The 12996-nt window shown below is 40.1% G+C and overlaps 1 protein-coding gene across 1 annotated transcript in view; it reads left to right on the plus strand.

Moving 5' to 3' along the window:
* LOC133401234 (CUB and sushi domain-containing protein 3-like) overlaps positions 1-12996 on the plus strand; it is a 260580-nt gene that overhangs the window by 195126 nt on the left and 52458 nt on the right. Inside the window, 6 exon segments of the mRNA XM_061673947.1 lie at positions 437-610; positions 2000-2173; positions 3468-3641; positions 5245-5430; positions 6381-6514; positions 6516-6555. Coding sequence (XP_061529931.1) covers positions 437-610; positions 2000-2173; positions 3468-3641; positions 5245-5430; positions 6381-6514; positions 6516-6555 — 882 coding nt within the window.

Below are 12996 nucleotides of genomic sequence, written 5' to 3' on the forward strand. Positions count from 1 at the left end.
GTAAACCCCATCATTACGCTCCCTGTGAACACTACCTTTGAGTCTTGTCTAGGATGACAGCTCGTAATATGGCTGTAAATTATAGCTCACTGTTCGGGTCTGGAAATGCAAGGTAACTTCTGAATGCCTTTCCTTTTCTCAATGGTTAATGTGCTCTTGTTTTACTTACATTGAGTACAATATTCCAACATTAACTCCATTGTGGCAATACACAAATCAGAAATCGTGACCAGACGTCCCTCACTGCATTTTGCAGTGTAGCAGCATGTAAACTATGCAACATGTTTTAGAAAAAAATGGCCACGTTTTGAAGTGAGTTTATCCCCAATACATAAGGTCAGTTGTTACAGTATTTCAGTCCGTGTAAAACAGCCATGCATCCTCCTTGTATTTCATTCCCCTTCCTTTCCATCTTCTCCCTTTTTATCTCTTTCAGTCGCTTCATGTGGCGACCTGCCGATTCCGCCTAATGGGAAGAAAATCGGCACTCAGACTACCTTTGGAGCATCAGCCATTTTCAGCTGCAACCTTGGCTATGTTTTAACTGGATCGACTGTTAGAGAGTGTCTCCTGTCCGGACTTTGGAGTGGAACAGACACTCAGTGCCTGGGTAAGTGTTCTGACAAATTGCAAAACCAAAGTCACATTTTGGGGCAAAAGCAGCTGGGGCTTTATAGTCAGCCAAAATGAGCCAGAAACAGCTGGGGAACCAGTGGATGACTGTTATTGGCTCACTTGCCAAGTGCTTGTGGCTGATGGTTGTAAACGATTTAGAAATATGTCGGGTTTGCTCTAGTTCTGGATAGCATGTGGGAAATCAACGTGGTCAACTAATAATTTTGTTGAGCACAGTGATAAAACTTTAAAAACTTTTCTCTGTAAAGAAACATGCCCTTCAGATGTCTGATCATTTTTGTTTATTTGAATAAACCACTTAATGGAAGATTTAATTCATTGTTATTTGATCAATATATTTTAACCTTGAAAGTATGGCACACAGGAATTATACATGGTGTTCAAAGGCATACTTTTAACCAACACTAAACTCAAGTTAAAATGGAGTTAATTAAAGGAAGTCTTATCTTTCAGTTAGCGATACAACTATCTAGATTTTCCTTGTAACTGATGAAATTAACCGGTACATGAAAGTAAATGAACAAATTTCTCCAGCGGTTTGGTGGGGGTTTGTGTTGGGTAAACTTAAACATGTATAATGACCAGACATTCTGTCAGTTTCTAGAAGACACTTTCTTCAGGTAGTGGCACAGGAAGAAGTCTGCATCTTTCTGAAAGACCATGATTTTTATGCAGGACAATGCTCCATCACATGCATCCAAGTACTCCTTTGCGTGGCTGGCCAATAAAGGTTTGAAAGACGAAACACTGACGACATGGCCTCCTTCCTCACTTGACATGAACCCAATTGAAAACTTGTGGACAGATTTTAAAAATGAGATACACAGTGAAGAAAAACAGTACAAAATCTCAGAACAATGTTTGGGAGGCTGTGGTTTCTGCTGCACAAAAGCTTGATTGACTATAAATCAGGAAACTGACAGAATCCATGGACGGAAGGCTTTCCACCGTTAATGAAAAGAAGGGTGGCTGTATTGGTCACTTTTATATATGTATCTGTTTCTATCAATTGCTATTGGAAAGTTTTGAGTTGTTTGTTTATAATTCTCAAACAAATGAAAGTAAAAAAGTGAGAAGGAGAAATGTGGTTTTCATTTAGTTGCATAATAATTCTACACACTAATAGTTGCCTAATAATTGTCCACATATTTATATTTTCCTAAGTGAAGCTTAAACCTCACTTTTACTTTCTTAAACATTCGTGTTTGAGGTTTAGTAACGTTTTGGATTACTCTAAAGCACTGTGGTTTGTGATTAATAAAAATAATGGTCAAAAATGAGACTTGCCTAATAATTCTGAACATGGTGTATTTGTCTTGGTTCTGTCTAAGATATATCGATTTTTCTTTTCTTCTTCCTTCAGCTGGTCATTGTGGCACTCCTGAGCAGATCGTGAATGGACAGGTGATCGGGGAGAACTTTGGTTACAGAGACACTGTGGTTTACCAGTGCAACTCTGGATTTAGGCTCATTGGGTCCTCCGTCCGGATCTGCCAGCAGGACCACAACTGGTCTGGACAGCTCCCAGTGTGTATCTGTAAGTACCATGACTTAGTCTTTCTGGCAGTCCAGCCCAATGAATGGGCTTTTGTCTATTGTTTTGTTATGTATTTGTGCCCCTGTTAAGAGAACAATAAACAATGACTGTACTTATTGCTTTTGTTTGAATAATTGAGCTATACAATTAAAAATAATAAAATACATTTATTATGAGCCATGGTCGCTGACTGGTTAACACATCTGCATCACAGCTCTGAGGACCCGGGTTCAAATCCGGCCTCCTCTGTGTGGAGTTTGCATGTTCTCCCCGTGCCTGCGTGGGTTTTTTTCCGGGTGTTCCGGTGTCTTCCCAGATCCTAAAAACATGCATGCTAGGTTCATTGAAAATTCTAAAGTGCCCATAAGTGTGAATGTGTGTGTAAATGGTTATTTTTCTATGTGTGCCCTGCGATTGCCTGGCGACTAGTTCGGAGTGCACTCTGCCGCTCGCCCAGACATAGCTGGAATGGGCTCCAGCACGCCCGTGACCCTAGTGAGGATAAGCGATATGGAAAATGTATTTATTCTGATAAGAACCAGCTGGGCGGCACGGTGGTCGACTGGTTAGCACATCTGCCTCACAGTTCTGGGGACCGGGGTTCAAATCCCGTCCTCGTCTGTGTGGAGTTTGCATGTTCTCCCCGGGCACTCCGATTTCCTCCCACATCCCAAAAACATGGATGGTAGGTTGATTGAAGACTCTTAAATTGCCCGTAGGTGTGAATGTGAGTGCGAATGGTTGTTTATTTCTATGTGCCCTGCGATTGGCTGGCGACCGTTTCAGAGTGTACCCCGCCTCCCCCCCGAAAATAGCTGGGATAGGCTACAGCAGCCCGCGACCCTAGTGAGGAGAAGCGGTAAAGAAAATGGATGTAAGAACCAGCTGTCCAATGTTATAATGTAAACAAATCAAGTGAACTGATCTTGTTGTTGAAAAAATGTGGGAACTATCTTCCCATGTCCTCTATTTTGTTTATTATTATTATTATTTTTAATGTGTGCATATTACATATGCCAGTGTCGTCCCCATGATATGATTCTAACCTATTGACAAACTGGAAGACAGTTTTTACTTCCCCACACAAACACATCAAACAATGATCTTTCATTTCACTGCTGTGCTGTGAAGGTAATTTTATGGTAACGGCCTTCTTTTATGATAGGTGTTAATGAACACCTCCCCTCGATCATATTTTAGTAAGTTTCTCTCTCTCCACCACACCTCTTCTTCCTTTTCTCTCCTCTTCCTCCGCCTTCTCCTCCTGTCCCTGGGTGATATTTGTCAATACCAGCTGTCACGTGTGGCCACCCCGGCAGCCCCATCTACGGCCGCACCATTGGCGACGGCTATAACTACAACGACGTGGTGCGCTTCTCCTGTAATAAAGGCTACACACTGGAGGGGCCTTCTTCAGCCCAGTGCCAGGCTAACCGCCAGTGGAGCCAGCAGCCTGCAACATGTAGAGGTGAAACTTGTAGCATTTTGCTACAATACTTGTGTAAAAGTACAACTGCGGGAGGTAGGTACCCTACCAATGCAGCTTAGGAATGAGGATAGGTTTATACTGTAAATAAGTGTAATAATTAGAATGAACTTATTCTCTTTGGTACAGAATAGCAGTAGGGTACTCATCAGCTACATTTGTACAATTTACAATTATTCCCTCCACCCAGCGGGTGAGCCTGAATCATGACGATTTCCATGAAATGTATATAGAGTAGGTTCAAGTGTGATGATTTTGGTGCACATGGGAAAACAAATATGGATATCTGAGCGTTTTTTTCTCTCTCTCGTCGCGCGTTCTAAATGGGCCCGTCAACCCCCATGCCCTAGAATGCAAATGGTAGAATTTAAATTTATATACAGTATTTAAGTTCACTAAACTGTACCGCTTGGTGGTTGTGGGGCTCAGAGCCACCGACATTGCCTCAGTCAATTCCAATGGAATTATCATACCATCCTTATTTACAGTATATTAAATCTTTTCCCCAGCTTTCCCTTAAAGGAAGGAGAAGAGACTGTTGGTCTTGTTTATGGGTGTGTTGATTTTTCTTTCACGTGTAGATCAGAGCTGCTTTCCTCTGTACAGTAAATCAAAACAATTTACCTTAGTGAGTTTAGTTGACAGATGTAAGAAAACTAAGTTTTAAAAAAGTGGGTATGAGTATAAATGAGGCCATAAAGACAAACTTAACGGTTGTAAACAAAATATTAAAATCATATTCATCTGTCATTAGGCCTTCCTTTGTCAAAATATGTCTTTAAGTAGCTATAATTACTCACAGTAAGCCAACTCTGCAGCGCATTTGCATTATTGATGCAATTTGATGAAGCTCTGAACTTAATTTCACCCTCATCGTATTTCAATGGTCTGAAAAACCATGTCAGCAGTGTCATTTTGAAGATTTAAGCTTCTCTGAAAATGGATGCTTGCGAATGTCTGGCAGTTGATGCTTTCAGTTCCTTTGTTTCCAGGAAAAAGTGTCTGCTGTTCCAATTACTGACTGTGCTTAATATAGCCTAGACCCAGTTGAAAAAATATTCCTCAGGTCGTGTCAGTTCTATTTTAATTTTGCTTACACGTACATGGTTGCATGTGGCATTTATTCAAATGAGGCATCTAAAAAGGGGTGACTAGGGGGGTCAATTTACAAAGATTTCTTTTTTTTTCGTTTTTTTTTTTTGTCATGTTGAAATAAAATGGTGGTAGTAGATGTAGTCAAGGCAACACACCAAAGTAAGATATCATTTGATTAAACTGATAAGATTGTGAGGTTTTTCTCATGCTTGACGTTGTGTGATTCAACCTACATTTATTTTATTAATTTGTTTTTACAGCACAACCTTATAAAGCAATGGTTTTGTGTAGCATATCATTTTACCTGTAAAAACCTACTCTTGCCTTTGCTTCTATTTTGCTTTGGTTTACCTTGTTGTCTGCTGCCTCGTGCCCCGGTAGGCGAATGAGAATCTGTTCTTAATTGCCGTACCTGGATAAATAAAGTTTAAATAAATGGATCTACTAAAAAATAACCTACACTACCTTTTTCTTTTGATGTTCCATACAGTGGTGAACTGCACAGATCCTGGCATTCCCGCCAATTCAATCCGTGAAAGCAAGATTGAGCATGGCAACTTTACATTTGGCAGTGTGGTGTTCTATGACTGTAACCCTGGATATTACCCGTTTGGCTCCTCCGTGCTCACCTGCCAACCAGCTGGTCACTGGGACAAACCTCTGCCAGAATGCATTGGTACTGTGGTTATTTTATCATGCTTCTCCCATCTTTTGGCAATCTCTCTCTCTGTCTCTCTGTCTCTGTCCTATTTATAGGAGTTTTACTGTGCATCATTTCTTCTCCATCCTGTACACAATTGTTGTGAACAGTACACATAAATGGTTCATCTCGGAGCATTTTCTGAAACTAGCAGCTCTGGTATCTAATCAATAGATTGTGTCATGGAATACTTGTTCAAACTACAGCAAATCTCTGAGAATGAACCACTTTAGTTCAAACAACAAAACTTTGATGAGCTGCCGTATATGAGATTGTAATGTTGCTCTCAGACACCAAGCTCATTGTAATGTGTGCACAGTGCTTAAAGAAATGACTTCACATCTCTGTCCACAACAGCAAATGTATTTTATGAAAACACAATTAAAGAGATACACAGTAGGTTTTGGAACTGAAGATATTTAAGGAGATCATTTGGCTTTGTCGGAAACTAACTGCATTTGACTGTACTAATTAATCAACACAAAACCCATAATAACTAGAAGTGCATAGCCAAAGACATACAAAATATATATCCTATCAGCATTTATTTTATCATGCATTTCAATACATACGTGCTGACATCACATTTACAGACCAACTGTTTGACACCAAGTATAGTTTACATGTTTGTAGTAAAACTGTGACCAGTGTTCTGCAAACACCAAAAAATCTTACCAGTGGATATGCCAATGAAGAGCTATTAATCCAGTGGACCCCGTTGGGACCAAATAAAGAAGCAGTCTGAGTAAAGTTATTTAATAACAATCCGGTGGGTGTTTAAGAAGCATGAAATAGTGTCACCAACATAAGTGGCTGTTTGGATGGTTATTTTATGAAGGGCGCTGAACCATGTAATACCAATTCCTTCATCCATTTGTTCTTTTATTGATATTCCTATTTTTGACTGCTCACTCTCTGTCATGCAGAGGTGGACTGCGGCCACCCAGGTTGCCCTCCTCACGGAGTGATGATTGGAGAGAAGTTCACCTTTGGCTCCACGGTGCGATATTCCTGCTCTGGAGACCGCCAGCTCATAGGAGACTCATCACTCACTTGTCAGGCTTAATGGCCATTGGAGTGGCCCACTGCCCCACTGCTCAGGTAAACACACACACACACACACACACACCTACACAAATACTCCAACAATATTGCATAAGCATACCTGCACACATTAACAAGATGGATTCGTCTTTATTCCCCACCCTCCCATCTTCCTCTGGTAATGACATGAATGTTATTAACTATCACCATCCTGCCAGCATTTTGTGCATTTTTGTTTAAATCTACATGTACACAAAGATCTGTCATCGGAACAGTCATGTTTGATCACACTGGTGCTTGCTGTATTACTCTTCTGTCTGATTTACCCTGGCTTGGATTCTTCCATAACAATGTTGGGCTTAACTTTCATGACCCTAAAACCCCAGAGTTTGTTTTGAATCCATCTCTTTCCCAAACAATGCCTCCACTAGTGTGTCTTGTTCAAAAGAATTTTCATAGAGACTACATTCTTTGTCATTTCATCCCAACTAAAATTATTCATATATCATGCAGGTAAGACAGACTAAGCAGGACAGTCTGGAAAACAACCAGCTGCTTTTAAAAACTTAATACAGCGCTGCTAATTATATTACATACCGTACATATTGTACCTCAAAGTAAAGGTGTCATGCTATTTTTTTATGAAGAAAAATGTATATGCCATTGACATCGCAACTTTACATCAGCTAGATTTGTCTATATTGGTAGACCAGGGAGTGCATGTTGTTTTACAGACACTTTCTCATCCACACCATGACTGCCGTTGCAAATGTTTGGACAGTTTAAAAGGCAATCATGCCCTGTCACATTTTACCATCCCTTGCCTGCATGTTGCACCACGTCCGTCCCATTTTGTCCAAAGTGGTCTTAAACATGATTGCTGTGGCCCGCAGGAAAATAATGTCAACGTAGAATTAGCTTATCACCATGTCTCACCAATGTGTGTTTACTAATGTAAATATATGGGGAAATAATTATTTGCTTTTTTTCTCATTGGCAAAGAGTCTCTATTATGGTTGCTTATTGATTATGGTAATAGACAAACGATTCGTCAAAGATGTGTCAATTATGTTATAAAATGTGCATTTTATTGAGGAAAATACATTTTGAATCCCCAAGCAAATCATCATGTAGTACTTGATGGAGAAACTCTTGTTTGTAAGCATAGCGATGTGACGTTTCGTGTACCGGAATACTTGGTCTATTGAGCACCAGGGTTAGAAGCAGCACACACTAAATAAAGCTGTACGTTATGCACAAATACGAGGGGGGGAACTGCCAACCTTACTATTGGAAATAAACACAATTAAAAACAGCACAAATTAACACAGACGTGAAAATACTGCTAGTACCACAACAAAATATGCACAACCAAAAAAAGGTTGGAAATCTTAAGCCCGCCACATCCCGAGCAAGTGATTGAATGCCACTGAACTGCCCAGTGTTGTGCGGAGTTCACCAACTACTCTTCATGAGAGGCCGACCGTCAGCAAATAGTTTTGCTGGAATTCAACGGTGTTGCAACGTTGCAGATGTTGTATGACATGATCTTTCGCAACAAAAATTACGTTTCTGGGTACAAAGCGACATCCAGCCACTGCTGGCAAGTGTGCTAAAAAGCCAAGCCTGGAGAGTCTCTGTTGCCAAAATGCATGAATCCAGACAATGAATAGGGTTATCATTGTCCAATAGCCTCTCAAATAGCCACAATCTCTATCTTATATTTAGTCGATTCCTCTCTTTGTGTTATTATAATATGGCTACAGCGACCAGGGCAGTCAGATTTTTTTATTTCTTGACATTTGCTCCATGTTGTTTGTGGTTCAGTCGAAAAATAATACAGTACAGTATATGTGAAACCTGAAAACATTATGATTATTTTTTTTATAAGAACATCCAGGGGATGAATTTTTTTGCATGGCATCAGTAAATGTGCGGCGGGGAACTGCCGACTGTAATTATCTCACAATTGTTCAGCGCAGTTGCAGTTCGGTCGCATCACTTGATGCGCAGCACCCCTTAAGGTTAATCACCTTTCTTTAGCCGTCCTGCTCACTGAATCCACCTTAATACTTGACTTTCGATATGGTGTTTTTTGGGTCATACGAGGATTTTATTGTTTTTTCATCCTTCAAATACTGCAGGTCGAATTGATGCCTAATAGCTCAACTTTGGTTTAATCTGACCACAGCACTTTCTCCCAGGCCTTCTTCACTGAGCCATTTAGGTGTTCGCCACTAAACTGAAAGTGGGCCTTGAATTGATTCTGACAATACGTGTGCTTTATTCCCATGGCAAGTTGAGGTAAGGGGCATTGGTAATTGGTTAATTGTGCACAGCTGTGTGAGTTGTAGGGGATCAAATACTTATTTCACTCAAATATAATGTACAACATTTTACAACTTATATATTGTCTTTTTATGCATTTTAACAGATATTCTGTCTATTACGATAATTGGTAAACAACTGTAAAATTGGAGACTGTTAATCTCTTAGTAAGTGAGCAAACTTACCAATTCAGCAGGGGATCAAATAATTATTTCCGCCACTTTAATAAAAGCATAAAAGTAAATAACACTTGACATTTGTAGGTGGCGATTTGGAGGCTGAAAATATTGTACTTTACTGCTACTTTACAGTGTTTGCACCATTTTACAAATATTAAATACAATAGAACCTAAACTATGTGCCTGGGTAGTGAGCGAGAAAGGTTAGAATATGTAATAGACTGTCGCCAGAGTGGTGAGCCTGCTATGGCCCAAAAAGACATTTGGATAATGTCTATGTGTAAAGTTCAGACAAATTACAGAATAGGATTGTTAACAGCTGACTGAGCACATACACTGGCGCCAAACTATTCCCCTGTGGCGCTCTTACAGATTTTTTGAAAATGTACCTTTGTGTCAAAATAATGGGCCATTACTGTCCACCGAGTCCCAATGGACCAAAAACGTTTCAGCATTTTCCACTTTAGAACAGAAGCACTAGTGGACTATTTGATGTGTCTGCAGAAAGCAAAAAGTGGAAAATAACATTTAAAAAAAATAACACTTACACCTCCATGACCTCATTGTGGAAAAGCAAAAGTTGTTTCCTGCATCACATAATTACAGAGAAGGACATTATCTTTGACTTCATCTGAAAGCAGGCCAGAAGGAAAAAAAAGTTTTAGGATGCTCCCCTTTTTCCTCCTATGCTCTTCCCTCTTATTTGAGTAGATTCTCTTTCTCTTGAATTATCACTTGTTTTCTTGTACTCACCAATGTTAATTTGTAAGTAATGTTAGTAAGCAGACCTTGTTTGCCAGTGTTTTGTTCTTCACGTGGAAGTGTGAACCCTGCACGTAACGTCAATGTTTTATGTCTACTCAGTCACTCGAAAGTAGCGGCACAGGGAAAGTCGGTCAGCCAGCATGGAAACGGGAAGAACATGAATATACTTGACAGCGTTTGCATTTATTCTTTGTTCTTTATTTACAAAAAATTGAAGTATAAACCTAGCAATATTTAAATAATTTATTTTGTGCATGTGTGTGTAGGTGTGCGTGTGTGTGTGTGTGTGTGTGTGCATGCACGTGTGTTGTGCACGTGTGTCAATGAGGAATGGTGTACAGTATATTAGATTTTCTCATCGCTTAGTCTTCACTCATTCACTGCCAATCCCCCATGTTAACAGCAATATTTGAATTCAGCAGCTGTCAGTGAATGAGTTTTAAAAGCCAATTAGATATGTTGTTTGTTATTTGATTACCACCGGCGGCACGGTGGACGACTGGTTAGCACATCTGTCGCACAGTTCTGAGGACCGGGGTTTAAATCCCGGCCTCGCCTGTGTGGGGTTTGCATATTCACCCCATGCTTTCTCCGGGTACTCCAGTTTCCTCCCACATCCCAAAAACATGCATGGTAGGTTGGTTGAAGACTCTAAATTGCCCGTAGGTGTGAATGTGAGCGCGGGTGGTTGTTTGGTTATACTGTATGTGCCCTGTAATTCGTTGGCGACCAATTCAGGGTGTACCCCGCCTCTTGACCGAAGATAGCTGGGATAGGCTCCAGCACGCCCGCGGCCCGAGTGAGGATAAGCGGTACAGAAAATGGATGGATGATTAGCGCACTGCTGTCATGACAAATTAACCTCCGAGGAAGTGGTACAAGTTTGCATAATTTGTTTTCACTTCATTTCCTGCCTTCATTACGGTGTATCGCCAACATGGACAACAACAGCAAAAAAATACCACATTAGATTCAGTACATTTACTTTGACACGTCTAATATTTAATCACTGAAAGTAAGATGTATCCTTTTTTTTTTTTTAATAAATTGTTTAGGAGCCATTTTTATGCAGAGAGGAAAAGCTTGTTTGGGAATTAATGGATCAGAGTTGCACGATAGTTAATGTCTGGAGGATTTAATAAATTATTAATGATTCATTGAGCAAGGAAATATATCAGTGTTATGGTAAATATTTATTACTCAATAAAGCATTTTTGTGCTACTGAGAATACATTTATGAAGAAAATTGTATGCTGTAATCAGATTAACATACAAATAAAGTTGACAAATATATTAGATAAAATTCATATGTATCACCTTATGGTGCCTTTGAGACTTTCCCATTTCACCAAAAATGTTGAGATTTCCCACTGAACTTCATATTCATTGTTTTAAGCAGATATTATGCTGTTAGAAATGCGTATTGGTCAAGCTCCCACACTTAAAAAATAAACTGCAAGCAGACAATGTACATGCAAACACCAAAGCATGAACTTGCTGGCAAGGCGGACATTATGCAGTTGTATTAGCATTAATGAGCAAATGGTGGACCTTCACCTAGCGACATAATGAAAAATATATTTCGAATTTCTGAATAGTTTTTGGCGGCACGGTGGACGACTGGTTAGAGCGTCAGCCTCACAGTTCTGAGGACCCGGGTTCAATCCCCGGCCCCGCCTGTGTGGAGTTTGCATGTTCTCCCCGTGCCTGCGTGGGTTTTCTCCGGGCACTCCGGTTTCCTCCCACATCCCAAAAACATGCATTCATTGGAGACTCTAAATTGCCCGTAGGCATGACTGTGAGTGCGAATGGTTGTTTGTTTCTATGTGCCCTGCGATGGGCTGGCAACCATCCATCCATCAGAAAATGGATGGATGGATGAATAATTTTTATTTTAATTGATTTTTCACTATGAAAGAGTGGACATGTTAATCTTGCCAACATTAAACTACATACAGACTCTATATGATGAAAATTACAAACCCAAATTCCAGTGAAGTTGGGACATTATTGTGAAATGTAAATAAAAACAGAATACAATAATTAGCAAATCCTTTTGAATCTATATTCAACTGAATACATTCCAAAGACAAGATATTTAATTTTTCAAACTGATCTTTTTACATTCACTAATTTTGAATTTGATGCCTGCAAACTTTCCAAAATAGCTGGGACAGGGGCATCTTTCACCTTTCCTTTTGAACAACACTCAATAAGCATTTGGGAACTGAGGAAACTAATTGTTGAAGCTTTGTAGGTGGAAGACTTTCCCATTCTTGCTTGATGTCCAACTTCAGTTGCTCAACAATTCGGGGTCTCCATTGTCGTATTTTGCACTTCATAATGTGCCACTCATTTTCAATGGGGTACAGGTCTGGAATGCTGTGAGACAGGACCTGACTGCTGGCAGGTCAGTCTACTACTTGCACTCTTTTACTACAAAGCCACACTGTTGTAACACCTGCCGAATGTGGCTTGGCATTGTCTTGCTGAAATAGGCAGGGATGTGTTTGAAAAAGACGCTGCTCGGATGGCAGCATATGTTGCTCCAAAATCTGTATATAACTTTCAACATAAATTGCGCCCTCACAGATGTGCAAGTTACCCATGCCATGGGCAGTAACACACCCCCATACCATCTAAGATGCTGGTTTTTTAACTTTGGACCGATAACAAACCAGATGGTCCTTTTCCTGCTGAGTATTGTTGATACTGTATATGGCTTTCACTTAACTTAAATTTGTAGATGTAGCGACGAACTGTGTTAACTGACAATGGTTTTCTGAAGCGTTCCTGAGCCCACGTGGTAATATCCTTTACACAATGATGTTTTTAATGCAGTGCCACCTGAGGGATCGAAGGTCACGGGCATTCGTTGTTAATTTTCCAGCCATGCCACATGTTTCACATACATTTCTCCAGATTCTATGAATCTTTTGATGATAGTACAGACCATATTTTACGGTGGCCTGGAAGTGCAAAGCATCCATCCATCCATCCATTTTCTTGACCACTTTTACATTTCAGAAAACAAATTAAGAAAAGCAGAAACACTTTTGCAGAAGACGAAACAAATTAGAATTGAGACAACCCGGAAAGGGAACGCCCCATTTCACAGACATTCTAAGAAATCCCTCGTCCTTTCTCGGCAAGACCCGTCCCACTTCAACATGATTGGCTCCTGCATCGTGGGAAGGGTAGGCTACCCAGACGTAACAAGATGTCC

This window comes from Phycodurus eques, chromosome 4 (assembly GCF_024500275.1).
Source record: "Phycodurus eques isolate BA_2022a chromosome 4, UOR_Pequ_1.1, whole genome shotgun sequence".
NCBI lineage: Eukaryota > Metazoa > Chordata > Actinopteri > Syngnathiformes > Syngnathidae > Phycodurus > Phycodurus eques.